Source organism: Centropristis striata, chromosome 8 (genome assembly GCF_030273125.1).
Source record: "Centropristis striata isolate RG_2023a ecotype Rhode Island chromosome 8, C.striata_1.0, whole genome shotgun sequence".
Classification (NCBI taxonomy): domain Eukaryota; kingdom Metazoa; phylum Chordata; class Actinopteri; order Perciformes; family Serranidae; genus Centropristis; species Centropristis striata.
Genome location: NC_081524.1, coordinates 28866148 through 28891712, shown reverse-complemented (window position 1 = coordinate 28891712; position 25565 = coordinate 28866148). Strand labels below are relative to the sequence as shown.

At 40.8% G+C, this 25565-nt stretch overlaps 1 protein-coding gene across 1 annotated transcript in view; it reads left to right on the top strand.

The window, feature by feature from the left end:
• zfpm2a (zinc finger protein, FOG family member 2a) overlaps positions 1-25565 on the top strand; it is a 128504-nt gene that overhangs the window by 73204 nt on the left and 29735 nt on the right. Inside the window, exon 5 of the mRNA XM_059338729.1 lies at positions 6772-6883. Within this exon, the coding sequence (XP_059194712.1) occupies positions 6772-6883 (112 nt within the window). The remainder of the gene's footprint in view (positions 1-6771; positions 6884-25565) is intronic.

Genomic DNA, 25565 nt, shown 5'->3' with positions numbered 1-25565 from the left:
CTTTTCTCATGCATCGTGAAACTTATAACTCCACCAGAGAAGAGAGGGGAGTTCAAAAGAATATTAAAATCCAATACCTAAAGGGGGGCACAGAGGTTTATCTAAAGTCAGGGGCTTTATTCAAGCATCATGCCTGCTATTTTATTGTTTGTCTTTATTTACTGCCTCTGACTGATCCTAGTCTTCCATGTGTGGTTATGAGAGCAGGGATTTGTTGTGACCCCATTGACTGATTGACTCTTGAGTTCCCTTTCTTCCTCTTTGAAGAAATCCCCCATCCGCATGTTTATTCCCTACAGAGAAAGAGTGGTTCTGTCCAGAGAATATGCCACCTGCCACCTTGACCCCCAGGGGCCATGGTAATATCCATACAGGTGAACATTACTGGCTCCGGGTTCCCTATTATGTTCCCTCACACTGCTTCTCCCTGCTTGGGGAGTCAGCCCTAACTTACATGCAAAAGATCAAACAAGTCCTTCCCAATTGAATTCAAATGGGAAATTTCGAGTAATTCAAACAGTGAGTAGTGAAGCGACAGGGATGTTCTGTCCCCTGACCAAAGCCAAACACAAGACATACACGTGTGTATATGATTAAGTCCTGGAGCACATGCATTACAAATTCAGCTTTCTCTTGTTTACAACTTCAAATAGTTCTCAGGACATACGCATTATACATAGTTACACAAGTACATACGCATTTATGTGTGAAGCTGAATTAAACATTCTCTACACTACAAAGAAAGTTGGGGACATTGTTGCATGATGCTGAAGGGCTGAGGAGGGGAAGGAAAAGAAGAGATGGAAGAGGATGGGAGGAGAGGGAAGGAAGGGATTAAAAAGGGAAGGAAGGGAAAAATGAATAGGAAAGAGAGGAAGGAAGGGGAAGCATGTCAAAGCAAAGGACATGATCGGAAAGAACAAGATAGGAAAGGAAACAAAGGAAAGCAAAGGAATAGCAAAATAAATTATCGGAATGGAAGGGAAGAGTAAAAGACTTATAGGAGAATGAAAAGAAGGAAAGGAAAGGAATAGTAAAAAGAGAGGAAAGGAAATTAATATGAAAGGAAAGGAAAGGAAAGGAGGCAGGGCTGGAGAAAGGGGTTGAAAAAAATGAGTAGTAAAATAAAGGAAAAGAAAGAGGGAGAATAGCAAGAAATGACAGTAAATGGAGGGAATAGTAAAATAAATATAGGGGAAAAGAAAGGAAGGAAAGGGAAATAAAAAGGAATAGTAAGGAGAAAGCAAGAAATTTAGAAAAAAGAATGGTAAAATAAATTAAAGGAAAGAAATATGAAAAGAAATGATAGAAGAAGAGGGGATGGTAAAGGAAAGGAGACAGGGCTGCTTGTCTTCAGGGCAGGTACAGCTTACACTAAACTGTTTGGCTTTAGAGTTGGAGCACCTCAATGTGCCTGAAGGTGTTGAAGAATGGAGTATAGAGGATCGGGAGCCCCCTCCTTCTCAAGCTCTATTCTTCTCTCTTCTGCTCCCTGATTTAGCAAGCAGCACATTCAGTTTTAAAATAAGCTAAAATAATATAAACGCAAACATTTAAATAAATATTTCTAGATTAATAATTTAGCATCGCTCCTTAATCAACAGTGTGCAGCCAATCACATTACCACTGCGTTCTGTCTGAACATACAGCCATCATGCAATGCCACCCATCGTCAATATAAATGCAAGCACTGTGAGCATTTCAATGGAGATAAATAAGTAATAGCTAATGCAGCACATGAACTTTGATGCTTACAGTCCAGTCAGCAGGATAAAAGGTGATTTAAATGAGAAAATATTTATTCCCCATAGCGCCGCCATGATAGCAGCAGCCAAATAAAGGCACATGCGCACAGTGATGGGTGTCCCTTTAAAGATTCCGGGAACAGCAGTGACTCTCTCAATTTAATCGATTTTAAAATGAAAAGTCAATTTAACAAAGTTGAAAAGAGAAAGATGGGCTAAGGGAAGAAAAAAGCATTCTCTTGCACTCAAGCAGTAAACTAACTGCTGCACAGAGCAGGCAGAGATTTCAGCTGAATTATCTCCCACCTCACATTTGCTCTTAGGCAAGCAGTTTAAAAGCCAAGCGATTGAGCCAGTGATCCAATTTGAAATGCAGAAATGATTAGAGCAGCTTGCCTCATTTCATATCGAAATTCTCTGATTTATGACAGGGCACCAGCCAAGATCTATCTCTGAAGGGAATTAGTGTGCAATTCCTGCATATTTCTGTTATTTAGTCTCCCAATAGCAGATGCTATAGCCTTAGAGAGAGGGGGAGAAAAAGGAATGAAAGCACTATGTAGGTATCTTTTCATTTCAGCAGATGTAACCATAGCCATTTAGAAGAGGAGGAAATGACACAAAAGCAGACTTGAGAAATGAGGGTATTTCTCACTTTATGTAGGCTGTTGACCGAGAATCTTATTTCAGGGTGCAATGAAAAACATGCAGCACCTAACTAAGCATATGCACAGCTTTTCCTGGCATGGATAGCGGTGGGAGAACACAGACTGTGAGGTTGGCTGTTTTATTCAACAAAAAAGACCCTTGCAACCCATCCATCCTTGAGGCTAAGAAAATATTAATACGCAGAGCGATAACGAGGGCTAGAGGAAAATCTCCCTTAATGAAATTTCCAGTTGACCACATGCAATTTGTTTCATCGCAGTGAACAACTAATTGCAATGGACGTTATCAAGGTGTGAGTGTGCTGTCTGCTGTAAACTGACTGGTAAAACAGGTACAAATCCTTTATCCTCACTCCCATGTTAGAAACAGAGAACATATAAACTTGACATAACCCATACATAAGCTTGTTTTTTGTTATACCGCCAGTATCGTGTGAAAAGGACATGGCACTTTAAAATTATTTGCGATGCTAACACAGGGTCAAATGTAAAGTAGGGGGGAGAATCTTAAATGTATTTATCAGGGATTCGAGTTTTATATTGGAGGAAAAACATGCAATATTCAAAAGATGTTAATACCATTATTTGACTGGTGTTTTTGTTTCAAAATGGCAGTACTTCATACCGAGTGGGTGTTGAAAGCAGGATGTATAAAGCCAATGTGTTGAGATATTCAGACAGAGTGGTTTTGATCTCTCAGTTGTCTAAATCCTGCAGCTGTGGGATCAAGACGGATACAGTGCCAGTCAGTGACCTTGGTGGAGGAAAAAAAAAAAAGCCATGAGGAAAATAATCATTCCCACCAAGGTTTGTATCGATTTCACCTGCCCTGACCATGAAGCGGGTTAAGAGTAGCCAGTGGTGGTGAAATGGTCAGCGGTGATATCATTAGCTTGTTGTTTACACAGGGAAGCAGGGAGTTAGAGGAAGGCTGAGTGTCACAAGCCACTTTCTTCTTCACCTCCTTCAGCTGATCAGAGGATCATGGTATCAAGGAGGGATTAGTAGCGACTTGGGATTTGTGTGATTGGTTAATTTATTGCGGTGATGGCAGGTCTTTCATCTATGGCAACATTTAATCAGCGCAGCCACAGAGGCTATTACAGGTTAGCTCCTTTCTGGAGTCAGTCCGGCTGTGCCATCAGCTCTATCACAATTCCCCTGAAATTTCCAAATTATCTGGAACAGGCTTTAGCTTCTCAGTAATAAAAATTAGAACAGATTCCTGATAGAAGCTTTTGCTCACACAGGGCCAATTATAAATAGTACAGCCCTGCCTTGGAAGAGGGAAAGGGGAGGGAAAAAAATCCAACTCTGAGAGATGTGCACGGAACTTATCGTTCAGCCTCTGCTCCGCTCTGATCCAAATCCGTGTGGCTGAAAATTTATATTAGATTTTATCACAGAGGCCTAAGTCTAGAAAAATCAATGAAGGTTATCTTTTATGTTGCAGCAACTTGTGGAAATATTGATTTTCATTTTATAGCGAATTTGGAGCATCAGTTTGTAATCACTTCCTAGCTGACTACACTGTTTTGGTCACTGTATCTCTTACACGAGGAACGGTAACAGAGCTCAGGAAAAAAATAAAAATAGCGGCAGGGTATTGAAACCACTGGAGTGAAGGCAGAGGGTGGATAAACCATAACACACTACATAGACAGGAAGGCCACAGGAGGTTTTTACAGCCTCTGACAGGGATGATAGTCAGTAAACTGATATTAAATACTGTATCTCTATAAACAAAACACACATTTTCTTGTTGTTAATATCCCTCTATTTGAATATCTATTAAGAATGTGGTATTTTTTTCACCACATTAATACTGGAATAAGCTACTTATATATTTGCATATGTACAGATTTTTTTTAACTGACGTATCTACCTATCTAATAGGGGTCAGCACGTTTAACAAAACCCCTCAGTATCCTGTTTATCAACAGGAAAGAGCTTCCATACGTCACATCCCCTGCTTGTGTGATTATTCTGTTTAAAAAAGAGTTGTTGTTTTTTTTTAACACCAGTTCATCATTCGCCTCCTCGCTCCAGGGAAATCTAAATTTTCTGCCTGTCAATCTGAATTTCTTCTGGCCTCAGCCACTTAGGCCAACTGATCCGGTTGTACAAATGTTTTCATTTGCATTTGCAGACGCTCCTCCCTGCATTGATGCCGCTTGTGTCTTAATCCTAAATATGTTGTGTTGCAGTTGCATTTCTTTGTCTGTGTGACGTCTGGTACATGCAGCATGCTTACAAAGCACATAGGCCACCATTGTCACGATCGATGCATTATGTAAATCTGCGCTGGGGAACTGTCATGGGTTGTTGCTGCTCTGTTGTCAACAGAAAGGAAGCAAAGAAAATAGTTATTGACAATTTAATCAAAATAATACACACTATGCATAGTCAGAATATTTAAAGTTTCTATCGAAGGAACAATAGTGTAATCATTTCTAACAGTGGGAAGATGTCTAGTTAATGTGGGGTTTTGTCCCTGTTGGCTACATTAAGAGCAGCTGGAATATCATGAATTCCCAGAGGCTCAGAGGGACGGCAGAGAGGCCTTTCGCTGCTGAATAAGAGATGGCTCCAGTCTGGAGATCTAAGGAAGGGTTAATCTGATTCCCATTTCAGATAGTCGTCCTAGCAACAATCGGCCGGTCTGCTCTGCTCCTTTGACAGGGGTGTGAGATTTTCAGGTTAGCCAGATAGAAGACTTTATTGTGAGGCTAATTTGAAATGTGAAATCGAGGATGACTTAAATTACAGAGGTCCTCTCTCTCTCATCTGCTGCCAGGACGGGGATAAGAAGATGCCAGGAGAAGGAATAAGAATATCAACAGACACAATTTACTGTCTGTGTTTGATCAGTTTGGCAGTGTCGCCTGCCAATGTGCAGCTATATATACACATATACAGATACGTCGGAATCTGTCTTTATTTAGTGCCTGTATTCTTAATTTGCAGACAAAATTCAAATAGATTGCTATCATCTTTCGGAGATGCCTTTGCTATTTGTAAATAATGCTCTGTAAAAAAAAAAAGTCAGTTTGTCCTCCAGCCTTAGAGTAGATAGAGTTCATGGAAAGAGAAATGGGTGGCTGGAGAAGAAGGAGGAGGAGGAGGTGGAGGGGGCATGCAGGCGCACTGCCGGAGCACAGTGCTCATCTCTTGTGCATATCTGTGCCAATTCAGACCTTTAACATGCTCAAGTGACATTTGCATTTATCCTTGAAGGTTGTTGCCTTTTGCGGGGGAGAAATAAGTGAAAAGCACGAGAGAGGACTTGTGTTTTTTTCTGTTGCATTAGGCAGATGGACAGTGTCCTGCCTCAGATGGAAAAAGAAATGAAGTGTCGAGATTGCACCCCAACCCATTTTCTTTTAGCTAAACTATTTCTGTAACATCCTAATGAAGGAGGGCCCCGGGGTTCAAAAGTAATGGCCTTGAAATACTGACATTTTGCCTTTGAGTAATAGGCTACTGTACCCAGCTGCCTGAGACGTTCTACCAGCCCCCTCCCTCAACACACACTCAACACCGCCAACACTCAAAAGAAAAACAAAATAAAACAGAATAGAAAATCATATAAGGATGAATAAGAGCAAGCGAATGTGGTGACACTGCACCATGTGAGTGTATTGTGTGGACGTTGCACTCTGTCTCCCTGTTTTATTTTTTCATTCCGAGAAATAAAACTCCACGCTTGACCTCTGACCGAGAAGAAAAATGACCTTACAACATTCAGAATAATTTTTCCGGCATATTATAAAAACTCTAACCTCAATCGGCCTTTGAAATGGATACTGATTCTTTAAATTCTTCCCTGCTTGTTTCAGGAAATAGTGAGATCCTGGCGATAGCGAGGCACAATGTGCCCAAAGTTCACCGCTGAACACTCGCTTCCTTCTCCTCTGAAAGTCACCAGCCTTTTCCTTTCTTTCTTTCTTTCTTTTTTTTCATAATTCCCAGACACCTTAGATGTTCCTGTTAATCTAAAAGATCTGATTCTGAATCATTGGGTTCAATCCTGAATGATTATTCCTCCTTTTTGATACAAAGCCGGCTCTTGCACCCATTTGTCAGCACTCCAACCACTGTACAGCCTTTGTCTGAAGGCCATCACACACACACATATACACACAAAACCTGCCCTGATTCTCAAATCTTCTCAGCATTGTAGAAAGAATTAAAAAAAAAGGGATTGGGTTGGACTTGAGTTGCATGGTGTATAGTTTCTGAAATTGTCTGTTTATGGCCATTCAGAGCAGCAGAAGAGCGTAACTCAGTGGTTATTAATGTTTCTTTAATCACCAAAATAAGCAAATGATTAGTGTTTGTTATCTGTCCCCGTCCAGAAGACGAAGAGCACGGTCCCGGTGGTGCTGAGCGCTGGCCCCAGGTGGCTGCTGGATGTGACTTGGCAGGGAGCGGAAGACAACAAAAACAACTGTGTGGTGTACAGCAAAGGTAAGCAAGCAGCGCCGGCATCCTGTTATCTCTCCGCAGCGCAACACACCACGCCACAGCACCGCCGCAAAGACACTGACAATCCTCCATCCACTCCACTCCTGCCTGTCTCTCTCTCCGTCTGTCCTTCTTTTACTTTTTCTCTTTCTCTTGCTATCCTTTTGCTTCTCAAAGTCACAAACACACACAAATAATTGCGCCTGCAAGGACACACACACACACACACACACACACACACACACACACACACACACACACACACACACACACACACACACACACCATATCTGTTTTACTCCAAAGAGTAATTTATATCACTAAAACTCTGATTAGGAACTGAGAAACATCACTTGACACACAAAGTTAATGGTCTTTAGATTTCACAAGGTAATTAATGCCCCTTTTTTTTCTTTTATACTAAGTGAATCCCTATCTCGGTGCAGATAGCGAGCAAAGCACAAGTGGAGATGGGCTTACCATTTTGCTTCATTTGTTCTCTCGCTAATTCAGCTGAGCTTTATCTGTATATCTTTAATAAATCAGACATATTCATAGAAGCCCCACCAGAAATGGATTTATGTAAATAAGTGGACAACATTTCTGTCAGAAAATCCATGTTGTTTATTCAGCCTTCACCCTAAAAGCACAAAAACCCAAATGACCCGCTGTCATAACGATAAACTCCTCAATCTGCCGCATTGTGTCCAAGCGAACCCTCATTAAAAACAGCCCAACATGGATCTGTGGAGAGCCTGGTTTGTTGCAGATTGTCTGAGAAGATGCTTAAACTGTATACAGCTCTGACACTACAGTCTGTAGCTTCACTTCCCATGAAAGCACAAGGCTTCTGCAGCTATAATTGGGTCTTGACGGGTGTTAACCAGAGAGACACAGCAAAATAAATACGTAAATAAAGATGTGTTTTGGATTCCAAAGGGTGAAGGAAAAGGGGCTCCATTTATCACTTTTCAAAAATGATTACCCCGTGACAATACCCCCAAAGCTGAAATGGAGCTTCTTCTCCCTCAAAGTGAATAAGTGGCAGGAGTGGGATTTGCAACCCGGATTTTCAGTCTCCCAATTCTCATCTACTAATCACTAGACTGCACTGGGGAGTTATCCTCTTAACCGGCTACTTAACTTTGTGCTCTTTATCACCAAATCATTAAAGTTTTGATAAGCTGTGAAAGAAGATTATGCACTTCTTTAAAATCTTCTAATCTTTTTGCTCAGAGACTGACTGTATGAAACAAAAAAAGAGGGCAATAACAGGATTTATCACTTTTTTTTCTGGAGAATTCTCCTCCGCCGCTCTTCATACATGTATCCTCGAAATAGCATCACACGCAGCATCATCACCTCAGCTGTGTATCACCGACAGTCGCTTTGTTTGTCACTTCTAGTTTGACCTTATTAAATTAAACACAATAACATCTCCAGACGTCCCCCTTGTGAGAGTTGTTCTGTGTTGTACTGTATAAGTTCATTACAGTAAATCCCCCCCACAAGAATCTTCACACGCTTGCCAACTGATGATAAATGATAAAAGAGAGAATGAATACAAAGAATTAATTTAAATCTCGGAGTAGAAGTTAAATATCTCTTGTCACCTCGTAGTTACTGTGTCTTAGACATCACTAAGCTGAAAAAAATCCAGCATAAAATACATCAGACGCTATTTGATTCTGTTCTTTTTCATATAGTTTGGGCATATTCAGTGATGGAAGTATGAATTTAATTAACAATAATGTCACAAGAAACTGAGTTTTCTCATCATGAAAACTTTTGACTTTGAAATGTTTCAATAAATATAAAAAAAATCTATACCTCTGTGATATGACAAGGTACAAAAAATCCAGGCTGTGTAATTCCATACTTGACTCCAACAGCTTTGTAGCAACTTTGCCACAGAGCTTTGGAGAAATTGGTTGGGTGTCCGTGTTCCTCGCCTCTCTATCCAAAAATTGTTCCACATTTTGCTCCTGGCGACTTTTTTTATTTTTTTTAGGTGGACTGGGAGTAAGTTCAGAAAGTGGTGAAGTGTTTGATGCCGTTCAGCCGTTTGACTCTTGCGTCCAGACTGATTTATACCGCTCATTCTTCTTCATCGCCCTCTTTTAAATATTCCAATCTGCATGTGTGTGCACACCCTCTGGAGGTGACATTGAAATTGAATGTCAGCGTGCTGAAAATATCAAATCTTTGTCAAATTCAATTTTTGAATTTGGCCTTTTTTCGCTTCGTTTTGAAGCTGCGCTGGAGTTGTGTTTATCGTGTCGACATTGGATCGACTAAACGGAAAAAAGGCTCCTTACAGGAACTTTCTTCCCACCTAGAGAAGCTGAGGCCCAGATTGTTTATATCTTCACCCCTCTGCTGTTTCTTCTCTGTAGGCTGCTTCATTGCTCCCTGAGATGCGTTACTTATGGAAAACAGTGAATATCTCAATACACAGTATGCTTGCAGAATATGCTTTGGCTTACCTTTCAGTGGTCTCGGCTTTCTTTATGGCTGCCTGCAAAGATAGTAGCAGTTCACTTTGGATGCTTGCCAGTGTGAATCTATGGGGGAGTATCTCTAAGTGAGGACTGCTGATTGGTTTGAGTGGCTGTAGCTTACTGTTGGGTGTTCTGTCTATGATTTCTGCATTACATTTTGCACCGCTGCTCGTCCTCTATCCTCCAAAACTTGTCATTCAGAAAGTGGGAGAAATATGTAGAGAGGCAGAGAGGACAGGATTCAGTAAAAATGATTCCTCTGAGAGTTGTATTCCCGCAGTGTGTTATGTATAATACATGCACTGGAGTGTGTAACAAGCAGCAGGGTGGTGTATTCAGGTCCCCCACGGGGCGCTCCTGGTCATCAGCACCAAGACAAGCCAACCCTATAGTGTCAAATATAGATTTCTTTGCCTATTTCTGGAATCCTGTTGCCAACAAAACTATGTCTTCCTCACTATTTCTGTTCTGTTTTTCTGTCCTTATCATTTTAATCCAGATGAAACGAAAGACAGGAATATTTTTATACATTTAAGAAACTGAAGTCAAAGACTATGAGTAATGTTTGAGCAATTTAAATGTCTTAAATTAGGATTCACAGAGCAATTTCATGAATATAAATTCTTCTTTGAATTTCTGTTTAAATGAGAGGCAGCAAGAGCCCTGAAGAGTTGGTGGAAAACTGCAATATCTGTTTTTCCCAGGCTGTCAGCATGGCCCTGTTTGTTTTACATTAAACTCCCAGGAAGAGCCTTAGCAGCCAGCCATTACTAAAACTCTCAACTCTACTACTGCGCTAACTCATTATCGAGAAATCCACCTGGAACTCCCACAATGCTCTCCTCCACACTCCGACAGTTTCTTTGAACCCCTGAAGTTATAGAAACAGGCAGCAAGTCTGCAGAGTAATTATATGTTACAGTAACGCTGGAGACTGAGGAGAGAGGGAGAGAGAGAGAGAGAGAGAGAGAGAGAGAGAGAGAGTGACAGACAGGGACCCAGAGAGACAGAGAGAGACAGAGAGAAACCTGTGGAGAATTTTCTGTAAAGATAAACAACAGATTGATAAACAATGCAGCTAGAAAGTAGATTTCATGGAGAAAAGAAATTCGGCCCCATTTTGATTTTTTTCCCCATCTCCCAGGTGAATATGTTACAAATGGAGGCTTGTTCAATTGCTGCAAACCTGCCTGATTGTAAGAAATTTAGGAATGTGACCAAGCATGTGATACGTTTACTGTCAAAACGTTTTTCTAAACAATATCGACAATACATTTGTCTTTCCTTAAAACTTTCTAACTTCCCTACTCTGTGTGGGGCACTCAGACCTAAGCCAATTTAACTCTTTGAACCCCACAGCCCACCAGAGGGTTGGACAGGCTTTCATTATAGCCAGAAACTGTCAAATAAAATGTATAAAAATGAAAATGGAAGTGATTGATGCTGAAGATAATCAGAATCTGAGGTTGTAAAGTAAAAGAAGTTAATCAAAACTTTTATTTTCTACATTTCTCATTTAAAATGTCTCTAAAAAATAAATAGTTTGCACTAACAAGATCCTATATTTAAAAAAAAATCTGGGCATCACAGCACAACTCAGCTGAGAGCAACATGTCAAAAATGATATTAAAATTCAACTGAACTGCAGGCTGTTTACACAGAGCAGAGAGGAGAGGACAGGAGAGGTTTTAAAAATATAAACATATTATGTAATATGTATAGCATGTGAAGCCCCTATTTCTTTCTAATATTGATCGCACTTGTGGGAACTTGATACAAAAATGTTGTACATATAGACTACTACAATATATATTTTTGAATTGAATTAACAGTGATTGTACTGTTCCAATATAGGCAAAGGACTTAATTGTTGCAGTAAAACCAAGGCCACTGTGACTAAAATGATACAGGAATAAACATAAATAAACGCAGGACATAAAGAGATCAAAAATAGGACATAAATACATTTCTAAAAAATGCTACATAATTTCCTAAAACAGCTGTTCACTGTAGTTTTGAGCATATGTTATTCAGACAGGAATTTATTAATCAGGGATTAATATATATATATGTGTGTGTGTGTGTGTGTGTGTGTGTGTGTGTGTGTGTGTGTGTGTGGAACAGAAAGAAACAATGGGGCTCTGTGGCACAATTCATAGTTGATTTTTGTCCTTATTTGTTGGATTTTTTTTACAATAACAAACCTATAGAATACCACCAGCATCATACATTGTGCAGTTTTGAAAATACAGAATGTTATTTTTTCTAAATGGGTTGTATTTGATCTGCTGTATAATAGTCCCCTTGAATAGAACCTCTCTACAGCATTCATTTGCTGAAATCAAACACAGTCGGATCTGAGTGTACAGTCAAACACAAGTGTCTTCTTTTTTGGTCTAAAGTACAATATATGACTCCATTCATTCTCAGTGTGAGCCTTCATTGTGCTTACCCCATTGTTACCTGATATCTGAGCCCATTGAAACTATACACACTCAATGTGACCACATTATGTGGCATTATTCAGAGGTCACCTAAACTTTTCAACTGTAAGCCTCTTAAGCCAGACCACATTCAGATACAGCATGTCCAATAAGTCTCCAGAGCAACTTAGCCCATTGTTCGTGCAGAAATTGACCAATGTAACTAGGCCGTTTTACATAAGCCCGGACAGTGCCGAATTAGCCAACTCGCTGTGTCTTTGTATTATTTCATATTCACTAAGTCTCCACAATCAGATCCTTTTTTATGCCTTCATTTGCTCTTTCCACTGCTCCAGAGCTGTAGACCTCAGAGGCATAAGATGAACTAGCATGACCTGCCTGGACAGATGTAGTATCTATGGCACTCTTAATAAAAATGTATTTGCAATGTACTGCCAAAGACATTTGGAGTTTTTATCCCAGCAGAAATGAAAGCGTAAAACTGCACTGTTCCCTGCACTGCTCCCTGCCAGCACGCAGCATTAAACAGTGAGAGGAGAGGACTCTTACAGTTCAAAATTTAATTGTTCATTTCAACCCTCCTCTTTTAAAATGACTGCGGCGAATAGGAGGTGCGAGGGTTATTATCTGTTATCTGGGAACATAGCGAAATAGTGTGACTGAATAATAACTAAACAACTGACACAATGTAAAAATTTCATTATCAGTGTATTAAAACAAAATTGTACCCTAAAGGAGTCCCCACCACAGCTCCGAGCAGCCGACTAATTATGTTTAATTAAAAGACAACAGATCAACAGAATCGTTTTCATTAGGAAATTATTAATGATTCCACTGCAACAATAATTGATTGCACTGAGCCACGCGATAACTCGGTACGGTCAGGCTGGAGTGAGCTGGGTGGAGAGGAGTGGCTGGTTTAGGCATTTGGCAGCTGTTGAGTAGCGTGTCTTGTAGCTGAAGCTTCCACATTAGCAATTGAGGAGAAGTTGTAAAGCTGGCTTTGTGGAGAGGAGAGGAGGAGGAATGGAGTGTGTGGTGGGTTAAGGACAGCAAAATCCAAATCATACGGCGATCTGAGAGGACTTAACCGTCCCACACATGTATTTAGGAGCACAGGCATTCATGCACATACAATCATGCACATTTCAGTACACAAGACGGGGAACACTCTTATTATTTTCTCCTGTTTCTATCTACAAACAAGAGGGCGTTTTCTCTCCATTTTTTCTTTCTCTCTCACTCGTAAGCATATGCACTCACACACACACACACACACACACACACACACACTTTGCTGCTGCTCCATTCAGAGCCATGTGAAAGACGTCAGCTCCAGACGCTTCCTCCGACAGCCTTTTATGTGCATTGTTCTCCCGCCGCGCAGGCAGTTTCCCTGTGCTAGACAGTATAGCACAGGCACCAGACACCACACTCTGCCACAGCACCCACATTCACTGCGAACAGACCAAACGCCATTACCGAAAATTTGAATAATGGCTGCTGACACATATATGTCCATCTGTATTCAGCGTAGACTAAGCCTTAAGACAAAAGCAACAATACAAGGGAGAAAATGTAAAAGAAGTGATGGGCACTGATGAGGGACAAGATTGTTCTTTTCATATATCACCACACAACATTTTGTAGCTGTGGTCTGCATGCACATTTTTGGAGTATGTGCTTGTGATTTGTGTTGTGAGTGTGTGCTGGTCGTCCTTGTATCAATGCCACGGAAGGTGTCAGGCTAATGAGCGTGGGCTGTCCTTAGAGCAGGAGGGTTTGGGTTGTGCCATTCACTCTGCATATTTAAATGCCTTGTAGAGCTTAAGTAGGCCCACTTTTCCATGTCAGGGCAGCGTTCAATCCTGCTGCGACCATTAATTATGATACCATTGTGCTCCAGTGTGGCTAATAAGAGTGATGTATTGCACCCTCGTGGCATTATAATCATCTGAGTGAAGTACCTGGACTACACTGAGCTCGCTTTAAGCACCACGGTTTTTAAAAAAAAGAGGAAGAAGAAAATAACAGTGAGTGAAGAGGAAGCTTCTTCTCTCCTCTCAGTCTCCACTGCTGGCTGCATTTGGTTAATGCTTCTACATGAGAGCGTGTCACAGATTTAACTTCTCTATAATTGTATAATCAATGATGAGAAATGCTTCTGTATTGATCATGCAGGAAGGCTGATTGCGAGGGGAAGACACACAAGTTGCCTGCGCTCAAAATAGTGCACAGGCATCAAAAGCAGATTTTATTTCTCAGTTTTTCCTCCATGCATATGCACTCTCCCTGTCTGCACTGTATAAAATGTTCTATGAGTTATCTGCACTGCTTCTGTAGATGTCTTCAAACACAGAACTGCTTAAGTGGATTTTAAGGAGCTGCTTCTTAGTATTTGGAGCATGTCTCCTCAGTATTGAATGTGTTCAATACAGATGGGTAAAAAAGATCACATTTTATTACATTAATCACTGCAAGTTAATGTGATTATATGTACTTTATATTTCCCTTCTTAACTTCCCTGCCTTAACGGCATAATCAATGACCGTTTTTATATTCATTGAAAAATTCTGCGGATATGAAAATAAGCTGCTGCAAGGTTTTTAATCTACTGCGGGATCTTGAGTCAGTAATTAAAGAGTCCATTCTATGTGTGTCTTCTAAAAGCCCTTAGCCTGCTTTTAGGCCTGGGTATGATGCAGCCCACCGCCCCCATCTCTGCTGTGGTAAGTAGGTGTGAAAAGCATTGTCAGTGTGCTTCAGGATAAAGCCCTGCTGTTGGATGCCATTGGTCAGAGTCAACCCCCCCACACGCTCTCACACACACACACACATATATATACACACAAGATCCTGGAGCAGGTTGAGACGAAGAGTGTGTGCGGGAGAGGATGTAGGGGGTCGTGGAGGGGTGTGTGTGCAGGGATAATCAGAGACAAAAGCTGAGAGCTGGAGAGAGGGGCCTTTCTGCACATCCACACAGCTTTTTTTGGAAGAGGGGGGAGTTGATGGTGGTGCCTTTTTTATCAGGCTTGAGGGGGGTCATAGTGTGTGTGTTCATGTGTGTGTGTGTCAGAGAGAGTGAGCAAGAGAGATGGAGGGAGAAAGATAGAGGAATCACTGGGGTGGAGGGGTGTTTAGATCGTCAGTCAGCGTGATGGAAAACCACACGGTTAAAGTCTCTCTGAGGGTTGACACAGGACTGCAGCGAGTGGAACTAAACAAGTGAAACTGAGTCGAGGTGAAACTCTGACGCACCGAGGGGGAGAGGAGATGATCACACTATAAAAAAGGCCCAGGGTGAAGGGAAAAGGGACATGACAGTGGAAGAAAAACATGCAACACTGACTGTTAGGATGATACCTCTATACCTTAGAGAATAGAGTTAGAACAATTCCATTCAAGCCTTATGGGGCCTGGTGGAGCAGGACCAATTTTCCTTTGATAATGTATACCCCTGCAAATCAATTTTTAGGTTGGGCAAAACATAATCAGATTTTCTCTGAAGAAATAGCTCGACACATTACAAAATTGTTTTGTGGGGTCGCCACTGTGTTCATGCAGGAGAACTCTGCGATAACCTTTATACATACCTTTGCAGCTAATCCATTTTATTGATTGTACATCCACCTGCGTGGGAAAAAAAAAACACATGGCCCCCATAGTCTTTAGAGCGCCCTATCAGTGTGATATCACAGGTTCTCTTTTCTCATTGCAGCGCACGGAGGAACACAACTGCAAGCCACCTCTAGCATTAGTACCTTATCTGTGGGTTGTTTTATCATGCTATCTCGTCAAGGGATCTTAGCTATTCTACCCTGCTTAAAGTCCAATGCCATGGGTAAGGACACATGGATGCATGAGGTGGGTTCAACAATGTGCTTTAAAGTAGTAGTTGTAGCAATTTGGAAATGTGATACATGCATGTTGAGTTGTAAATAATCTTGCAAGAAGACTGGCTAAAACATGTTTTATCCTGTGTTTGAATCTCATTGACATTCTTAAAAGAATTTTCAATTAAGGTGGAATTTTTCAGTTGATTCAGGATGCAAATTGTTAACATCAAAGAACCCAAAGAATCTTGTTTGGATAAAGACTGTGGTTTCAGGCTGCCAGCACAGCTAACTGACCCATCTGATTAAAGATACAGTTGATAATGATAATGAAGCAGTTAGCCTTAGTTTAGCAACATGTAAACTTTTCATTTTTCAGGAAAGTCTGAAAATCACCAATAGTCTGAAGAAAAAACAGAAAACAGTTTCTCCATAAAATATGATCCAGTTTTACCAAAATCAATGATACAGCTTGTCAGGATTAGGGAAGGTCTTGGTTGGAGGTAGCAAACTCTGGTATCCTGCATGAAAGTCCACCGCAACATCCATAGCCTTACAGCATATAGGGCACACTACTTGCAGCAGTGTAACGGATTGTTGGATATGGATGTAAACTGTGAGGTGCGAAATCATCAAATATGGCTGAAATTCTTCAGGATACTGGACTACAAACAGAGCTCCAGATCATAAAAACACTTGAGTTCATTCAGAGGCCAATGACCTGTTTCATCATTTAAGTATAACAACTTATTGTTCCCATTTCAGTTATGGTAAGTTACAGTTATGTAACATCATTGTTTTTTGTTTACATTTTTAAGGTTATTAAGATTTAAGCTTTATGTTTATCGCCACCATGACAGTGCTGCTGGCTGCTTATGAGCAAAGCCCGACCTCCTCTGGGTTGCTTTAGTTCCTGAGCTCTGCTGACCTCTGCCTGTCGGCGCTGGGTGACAGAGATGGGTGCCCCTGTTCCTTGTGTGCGCTTCCTGTGTGTGTGTTGGAGAGAGCGAGTGGACAGAGCTGCGAGCGAGCAGACAGGCGTGCTGTAGGTACAGTAGTGTGGAGGACTAGACATCAGTGTCGTCCAGGTCAGACAGGGCCATCCATTCTCTAAGCCCCAGGGAAGAGAGAGAGAGAAAGAGAAGGGAAAGAAGAGAGAGTGGAAGAGAGGTGTGTGTGTACAGAAAAAGAGAGATGGGTGGGGTGGGGGGGCATTGATGCACTGTTTCTCTTAACTCTGTCAAAGCCACTCCATTGTGCTCCCCCGTGCAGTGAGTGGAAACCAATCTGTCATCGCTCCACTAGCCAGCATACTAGAAGAGGGTTAGACTGCTGGAAACACAAGTCTATTCAATGTGAAATGTAACTGGAATCTGAGCCCTTGGATAGCTGGATTGAAAAAAAAAAATTGATGTAAGATTTTTGAACTCCGCTCTCCCACAGACTGTGAAATGGAAGCCGTGAGTACAGTATTTGGGTCTGCGCGAGATAGGTTTCAGTCTCATATCTCTCTCTTTTTCACGGAGAGGTGATTGACATGTTTTGTTGATGGAACTCTATCCAAACCATGTGAGGTTTGCATAGGCATGAAGTGCTCAGTTAAAACCTCAGACAGACACCCTCGCTCAATATTACCCAGTAGAGTTGGCCTCATTTGTTTAAGATTTGATTTTTCTTTTCTGGCATTGACAATATTTAGACAGTCACAGTCACAGAGGGGTGACTAAGCGGTGGAGACAAAGTCTTCAAGTGGAGCTGTAAAGATTTATTTTTCCCATTCCATATCTGTGTTTTCCTTACACCTGTCACCTATAGAAACCGAACACCACCTGACCAGCACAGAAAAGATGACCACCTCTCCTGATGCCCTGAGCTCGCTAAGCCTGCATACTGTTGAATAGTAGCTACTAATGCTATGTTCCGATGCCATTTGGAGTCACTTCTTCCCCTCTTCTTGCAGGAATCCCCCTTGCGCCATTTTCCCTGTAATCTCCCCACTCCTCTCTGTTATGGGGTGGCTCGCCCGCTGCTCCCGTCACTATTCCACAGCCCCTCTCCTTCTTACAACCAGCACCTCCACCATTTTAATCCCTTTGACCCAAACCCTGTGTGTTTCCCTGTATCAACAGCTCCTGGAGATTACATCCTGCCTGCCTCCTCACCGCTGCGTGCTTCAGTCACTGTGGCTGTAGCTGGCTAGTGCATGCTAGGGTCTTAGTCAGACACTGCTGGGTGTGATAGCCACTGTGGCTAGTTAGCTTGGTCGGGGTCGTAGCCAGAGTGCAGGCAGCTGGAAGAGAAATGAAGGTGGAAAAAAAATGCACTGGGTACAACGTCACAGCAGCAACAGAGGGTTGAGCTCTTAGGAGACTGGGTGGTGACTTAAACATGGCTCTGACCTCAGCTAGAGATCTGTTTGGGTTAAAGGGACATTAGTGGAAATGACTGAGCATTGCTATCTGATTAATTCTCTCAGTGTTCCCTTGAACAAGGTAAATAACCTCCACCTTCTTTGTTGGATGTGTTTGGTTGGCAGCATTGGAGGCCAACAGTTTTTCACTTATATTGGAGTAAATGTATAAAGGTGTGTGAATGTTAAGTGAAGAAAAGAGAAAGCATTCTGAGGTCACATTCCCCAGAGCAACAGGGACAAATCTTAAGTTCAAATGTTTTTAATATGCTTTACTAACTATTGTTTTGCGGCACAATTATGGCCTAGGGTTTATATGTTGACCATGAACTGCAACATTACTGGTTTGATTCCGGCCATGAACCTCTAAAAAGGGCCTAGACAACCCAAAAACAAATTGATAAAATCTACCTTTGTTTTCTCCATAAGGATCCTTGCTTTGCTCATTTTACAAAAGGACTGGCTTCATAAGATATTGATACTAAAAATAAAATATATTTTGAAATTGAAATTTCTCTCAACTTAATTCTTTAAAGTAGCTGTATTGGCAATTCAGAGCCAATAGATTGTCTGCACATGCTGTCTCTTAATATTGCGGTGGTGACGGCTAATGGTGCTAGCACCAACACATACAGTCCTGATAGCTAACTGACGGGAGGCCATTACACCTCCCCAACAATGTACTAGCATAAATGATGTCATCAAAGAACAGAGAAGCTCAGATTAAAACACATACAGAGGGAGCGTGACTTTATTCTCCTCTCAGGACACCATAACTATATCTTTACATTATAAGTAGCTGTCTATTGCTATATTAATGTTCTTAATGTTGTGTGCAGCTCCTTTAAAGTCCATTCAATCAAGATTTCAGGGTCAGATTTAAGAATCTATTTTAGATTTGCCTTAGTTTTATTTATGAAATTTGAGGCTTAAGATGAATAATTCTACATAAAATTCTTCTGGAGCAAACATTTGTTCAACATGGCATCATATCAATGGGAAAGTGTAAAATACAGAAGTCCCCCAATGCTTTGCACCATTCCTTATTCACAATGCACGACAACAAAGAACTGCATATAATTTAATGTATATAGTGTTACATACTTGGTGAAATATATTCAATTCCATTTCAACACTTTTCAAATGCGCTAACATTTCAGGTGCACAACTATGTATTCCTGATAGTTCTGTTCAATGTAATTGTGCAGCCAACACATCTCTGTGTAAAATTTGAATATTTCCCTCAGTGTGAGCATCATATAACTTCAAAGAGGCGTCTAAACATGCAGATTCAGAACACATATGTGATATTTCCATACACTTCAGAAATGACTCTCCCAACATTTAAGCTACTTTAGGGGGGAAATTAAGAGGAAATCGGGGTTCAAGAGGTTAAGGGAGTAATCTTGAAACAGCCTGTCAGGACCCTTCACTGCTTCTGCATAGCTTGTCAGAGAAGTGAAGCAGCCGTCAGGAGAGTTCGAGCCGCTTCTGTCGTTCTGCTGAGGAGCAGCCTGTGCTCACAGAGGGCCCCTCCTCTTTCATGTAGTGTTTCTGGTAATGGGTTAGGGCTTTATTGATGTGAACTTATGTGATCATTGCATAAAGAACTACCACTTCTCTCTCTCTCTCTCTCTGTCTTTCTCTCTCTCTCTCTCTCTCTCTCTCTCCTGCTCAGTTTTCCTGTGGGCCACATTAAATCAAGCCTCCGACCTAGACTCTAGTTAAATTAAACCCTATCAGCATGTTGCCCTCTCATATCAGAGAACAGGCCTTTATATAGACGGCCTGTAAATGGTGATTAGTCAGTGTTTTGATTAAAATTCAACCACATGTGTGATACTCTGGTGGAGCCAATCACCTCCTTCTCTCCCTCCCTCCTTCTGTCTCTGTCTCCCTGTGTATAAACATATATTAAGACATACATGCACACACATACACCTCCTCCCTCCTTCCCTCCCTCTCTCTCTGTCTGGCCTGTTCTCATGGCTCAGCAGAGTACAAGGCTGATTTAAGGGCCCTTACAAATGGGAAGGTTGCAAGTGAAGACAAAAACCAGAGACAAATCACACCACAGCAGTCTCAAGGTTTCTACTAAACCTATTCAACTGGAGGGAAGCGGCAGAACAGTGAAAAATATATACACACTCCATCCTGTCAGAACGCTTTTGGCTTATCTTGAGTGACTGTCAAGGCTGGGAATATCAGGCAATGGACAGAAATATATAAAATTAATAAGCCGCTGGATGTTGTCGGGAGTTATGATGCTTCATAAATCCTGGTTTGATCATGGCGGACAAGGCTTAAACCCACAGCTTCCTAATGCGCACAGCAGTGTTTTGGACTGGATTTTATTCTGTTTGGGAGATAGAAGCCCTTAGCTGGCAAAAGTAAGATTTATCATCTTCCTATCCCCCCTCTTTCTTTCATGAGTGACAAATATTAAAAAGAAGGCCTGAGGGAAGTTGGCAGCCATTACCACCTTTAATAGAAGGGCACAGGCGTAGCAAGGTGAAACTGGGGCCAAAGGCAGAGAAATGCTATTCAAAGAAAAGAGAGAGAAGCAGGAGAAGAGGGGGAAATTGGTACTAACTTATCAGTTGTATTTCCTTTGTCGGGTCAGGGGTCTTGAAGCTTTTGTTTGTTTGTTTGTTTCTTATACTGAAGGGATGGATGCTATCTCTGCCACCATCCAAGCAGGTCTGCTCTGTCGAGTGCTGCAGGTAATATTTCATGTCAGGAATTAAGCAAGCCTACCCACCAACTCCTTTCTACAGTTACATGGCCACCGCATCCATCATCGTCCCCTCTTCCTCTTTAGAGGGCTTGCTTCACTGGCAGAATGCTACTAGGTATACACCCTGCGTTTAAGAACACATTGAGATGCAGCTGACGGATATTGTTCCAAATTATGATTTAACATACAACATTTTTTTTAAATATGAGGCATTGTAAAAAAGAAAGAAAAAGCTACCCAAGATGTAATTTACGTATATAATATATAGCCGTTTAGCCTTAACAATAAGTAGACATTGGAATTTATTAATTAGTCAGTTATCCAAAAAAATGAATCAGTGACTCTTAATACAACCCAGATTCCAAAAAAGTTGGAAGGCTGTGAAAAAATGTAAATAAATACAAAATGCAAATCCTCAAATAATCAATCCGAATTCTGAATTTGCATTTTTTAAATATACATTTAACATAACTTCTTTGTAATTGTGGTTGTATATATGATGTAAATATGACAATTTGCAATGTTTCCTTCATGATTGACAGCTCGCATCTGACAGCTCTGATTGGGTCAGGCAGGTGTTTTGGTGGGAACTCAACAACTCCACTCTTTGCCATTACTGTGCAGAAACTGGCTCCAAATGATGTCACTAGTGCCATATTTGTAATATTTTATTATGATTCACGTTTATACACAGCGGGGAAGTGGTGAAGTGGCATCCATTCTTTATACAGTCTATGATTTTAACAGGTTTTTTTTAAACAGAATTCTCATATTTCGTAAAATATCATACGAAATATGTTTTTTTGTCAGATATTATACAAAGTGTTCCTGAGTAAATGTTGTATCATGATATAATAGCATAGTGTACTATACTACAGTATATACACCCACACTGCATTAGTATTAGTAGTATTAGTACTTTCACTAATTAAAGGATCTGAATACTTCTTCCACAACTGGTTGGTTTTGTCTGGATCACTTTCCTTTCAGGGGCTTCAGGTGTGTAAATATGACGGTGGAGAAGGAGACTAATTAGAGCACCCTGTCTAATCTCCTGGGCTTTACCTGTCAATAAAAATGTTGTCAGTGAAGATGAAGTGTCTTTAAATGAAAGGCTTGGCAGTTTTGATATGTAAAGCACATGTCATATTGTTTCATTCAGTCACATCGCAATGAGACAAGTTGTCAACAGAAGTAAAGTGACAACAAAAACATCTTTGCTGGACCAAATCAGAATAATGACATTCTTATTTAAGACTTGTTGTTTTTTTCCCCCCTCTTGTTCTATTTGGGAGAGGTCATGCTTTTTGAACACAAGTTGTAGTAAGTAAATTTATTCCACTTATTTCTTGTAACTGCACGAAAAAGTAATGAGGTGTTGGAGATAAATATATGAAGACAATAAGCCATGCAATCCTTCTCTGTAGCTGCTTTTGAGTCAATTAGCACATTTGAGAGACTCTGAAGAATATCGCCGCCTTATGTAGCTCCTCAATATGCAGCATCTGACTTTTATCCAATTACATTATGTGAGGTCTGTGGGCACGCTGGGTACAGCGCACATAATGGAGGATGCCATCTTTGGTGTGATATTCTTCGACACTTTTTCCATTGCATATGCCTATGGCTCTCACTATGAATTATTCAAAGGCTCCATCCACACAGAAGAGAGTGAGGAACTCGGCTCCATAGTAAACAGATTTTCTGCTCGCCATCCTCACAAATCTGAAGTGTAGGACATTGTAAGTACCAAATAATTACACGGTGGCCCCTTTTCCCCTCCTGTCTGAGCTAACCTGGCCTCAGAAATGCTTTTGGACTGAATAATATTTTGAGAGTTAATTGAAGTTTGGTTGCTCAGGACCTCCAACAGAAGCTGATGCATGAAGATACATGATGATTCATCTTTTCATGTAGTTCCGTGTAAAATAATCCTCTATTTAAATATTTCTTATCCCGTTTTTTTTATCTCATCAAACATATTTGAGTCAGGAAATTACTCCAATGTGGTTACAGAGTATTTGTGCCCCCTGCTCTCTCTCTGTTGATTTATTAAACTATAATAGATAACAGCCCTGGAGTTTGACTCTGGCTATGTATAATCACTTTAGTTCCTCACTGGCTATTGTGCTGTGAAATAGAAAATATGAATATTACATGGGTTTTAAATCCTGACAAAAATTCCTTTTTTCCAGAACAAGAAAATTGACATATCCATTGCATTACTGCTGCGCCCATCTTTGGCTAATGGAGATTTCACATTATAGAGCTCACATTATAGCACCATGAAATATGCTAAGCATTTAAGTAAAATGAACTTTTTAAATAGTCCATCAGTGTTAAAAAAAAAAAAAAAGAAAAGCGATTCTTTCCTCTCTTTTCTCTGCTTTGGGGATTTGCCCTGACCTTCAACTGGTCGTATCTTCCAGAGCAGATCTGTGGCAGTGACACATGTCATGTGTTGGAGAGGATTGAGGAGGAAGCAGAGGAGACAAGAGGGAGTGATCTTGGTCTGTAGCCCAGTCAGAGTCGGAGTCCGCCCTCGTGTCAAAGGATGGGCATGTTTGGCCCAAAACACAGACTGAACCTCGTCCACTAATCTCAGCACAAAAAACACCTTTGGGTGGCTGACGGGGGAGGGCGAGCGTGCACACATTTTTACAATGTCGAAGAACACAGAGGGTTCAAAGCTGCCCTTAAATTCTTGGGCTGTGGGGAGGGATGGCTATACGGGGGAGAACAACAGAAAGAGTGACGGGGAGGGGGGGTGTAGAGGAGTGTATCTCCAGATTCTCCTCTTGTAAAGCCGACCTGGCTGAAGCAAAGCCAAGCCTCCTTTTTCTCCTTCCTATTCTGCTTTGTAGGAAAACCCTCTGCTGCGCTTGTTCTCTCCCACTCAGTAGGAAAACTACAAAAGAGTCGATGCTCTTCATGAAGAGGCGACATCTTAAGGAGCCCCCCTCCCCCTCTTGAATCTCAGGTTCACTATCTTGTAGTTGAAAGCACATTATCACATGTGAATGAAGTTAACACACACATCGACCTGCGATGTTTTTTTTCGTCAGTGCAACGCTTGACTGAGCACTCCCTATTCACCCAGACAGATTGTATGAAGGCGGTTGAATAATTTGTTATCGACTCACCGAGGCTCTGAAATTGAGATCAAAAATCAGCAACCCCCCCCCCCCCCCCAAAAAGATTAACATCTGTATTTTACAAAGATGGCTAATGTCACACGGTTGACAACTATCATTATGTCCTTTTGAGAGTGTTTACCTTTAATCATCAAAAGGCTGCTTTTTACCTTTTGTTGGGAGCTAATTGATAGACTGAGACCTTGTTGTTTGTATGCAGCGTATCAAGCAGACGCTGTGACTTTCAGCACGTCTGTAAATAAATAAATCATAAAGTTTGTTTTTCTCCCGAGTCAAAAGAAACCTTCTCTTTGTCTTTGTGTTTAGCGCCTTTTGCATCGACACGAGGCTGAAACCCCGAAGACTACAACGTTTAGGAAAGCTCCTAAATAGCGGCTCTGAAGCTAGGTTTGAGCTTTGTCATCACGCTTGAAGAATTTCCTTTTAATGTACTGTAATGTGAAATTCAGTGGGGACAAGTTTAATTGAGTTTTACACAAACCAGTTGGGAGTAGCGCTGGAAGGTAGGTGATGTTGAGGTTTTTAATCTCTGGCTCCGGAGAGGCTTGTTGACGGAGTGGTTCTTTCTCTTTGTGGAGAAAAAAAGAGGAAGCCTAAGAAATGATACATCCATGGATAAAACCAATTGGCAACCCTCAAAGGGACGGGGGGTGATAAGGCAAATCCAGCACTTGTAGAGAAATAAAAGAATCCAACTGTTCATTAAAACGGGAAACAAAACAGGCGATTGAGAAGGAAGGCAGACTGCTCAGTGGAGGAGTGAGTGAAACAGACAAACAGAGCCAGAGATATCAGAGGAAAGGATTGGAAAATAATCAAGGATTTGTGAGGAGAATTAATAAGGAAGATAGGCACAAATAAGCATTTTTTTCTGACTCTGTGCAAAATTAGGAGGGATGGACTACAATTATCAAACAGGGGAAATGGCATAAGCTACATAGACACCTAATTATAAAGGATAACCTAGATATGAAGGTTGCTGTCTTTTTATTTTACACACTTTGACTGTGAGGCAGTGGGGTCTTTTGTGCTCAACCAGATATTCATTGGATAGAGAATATTCAGAGACTTTTTAATACAGTCATATTCTCTTATTCTCTGCCAGCAGTCCACATGCTCTAACTAGTATATAATCCAATGAAAAAAAGAATGATTTCAACTTCACATAAAAGCTTTTTTTCAACTACAGGGAAGACCAAGGCCAACAAACAATCAAATAATAATAATAGATGTAATTACAACCCAGTTTTGCAAAAAGTTGGGACGCTGTGAAAAATGTTATATACAAACAGAACGCAATGATTTGCAAATCCTTTTTGACCTACATTCCATTGAATACAGTACAAAGACAAAAGAAATGATGCACTCATTCTAAATTTGATGCATTCTATTTTAATTTACGTTTTACACAGTGTTCTGGGTTTTGAAATTATTATTTTTTTACTTTTATTATTCAGAAAGTGGTTTGTATAGAAAGTGCTTCTGAGAGTAACTGAAGAACTTTTTGAAAGAACATTTCACTGTACCAGTTAAATTAGAAGAAAACCAATTGAGGTATACACCAGTATAGTTTTGAATAATCACATAATAATAATAATAATA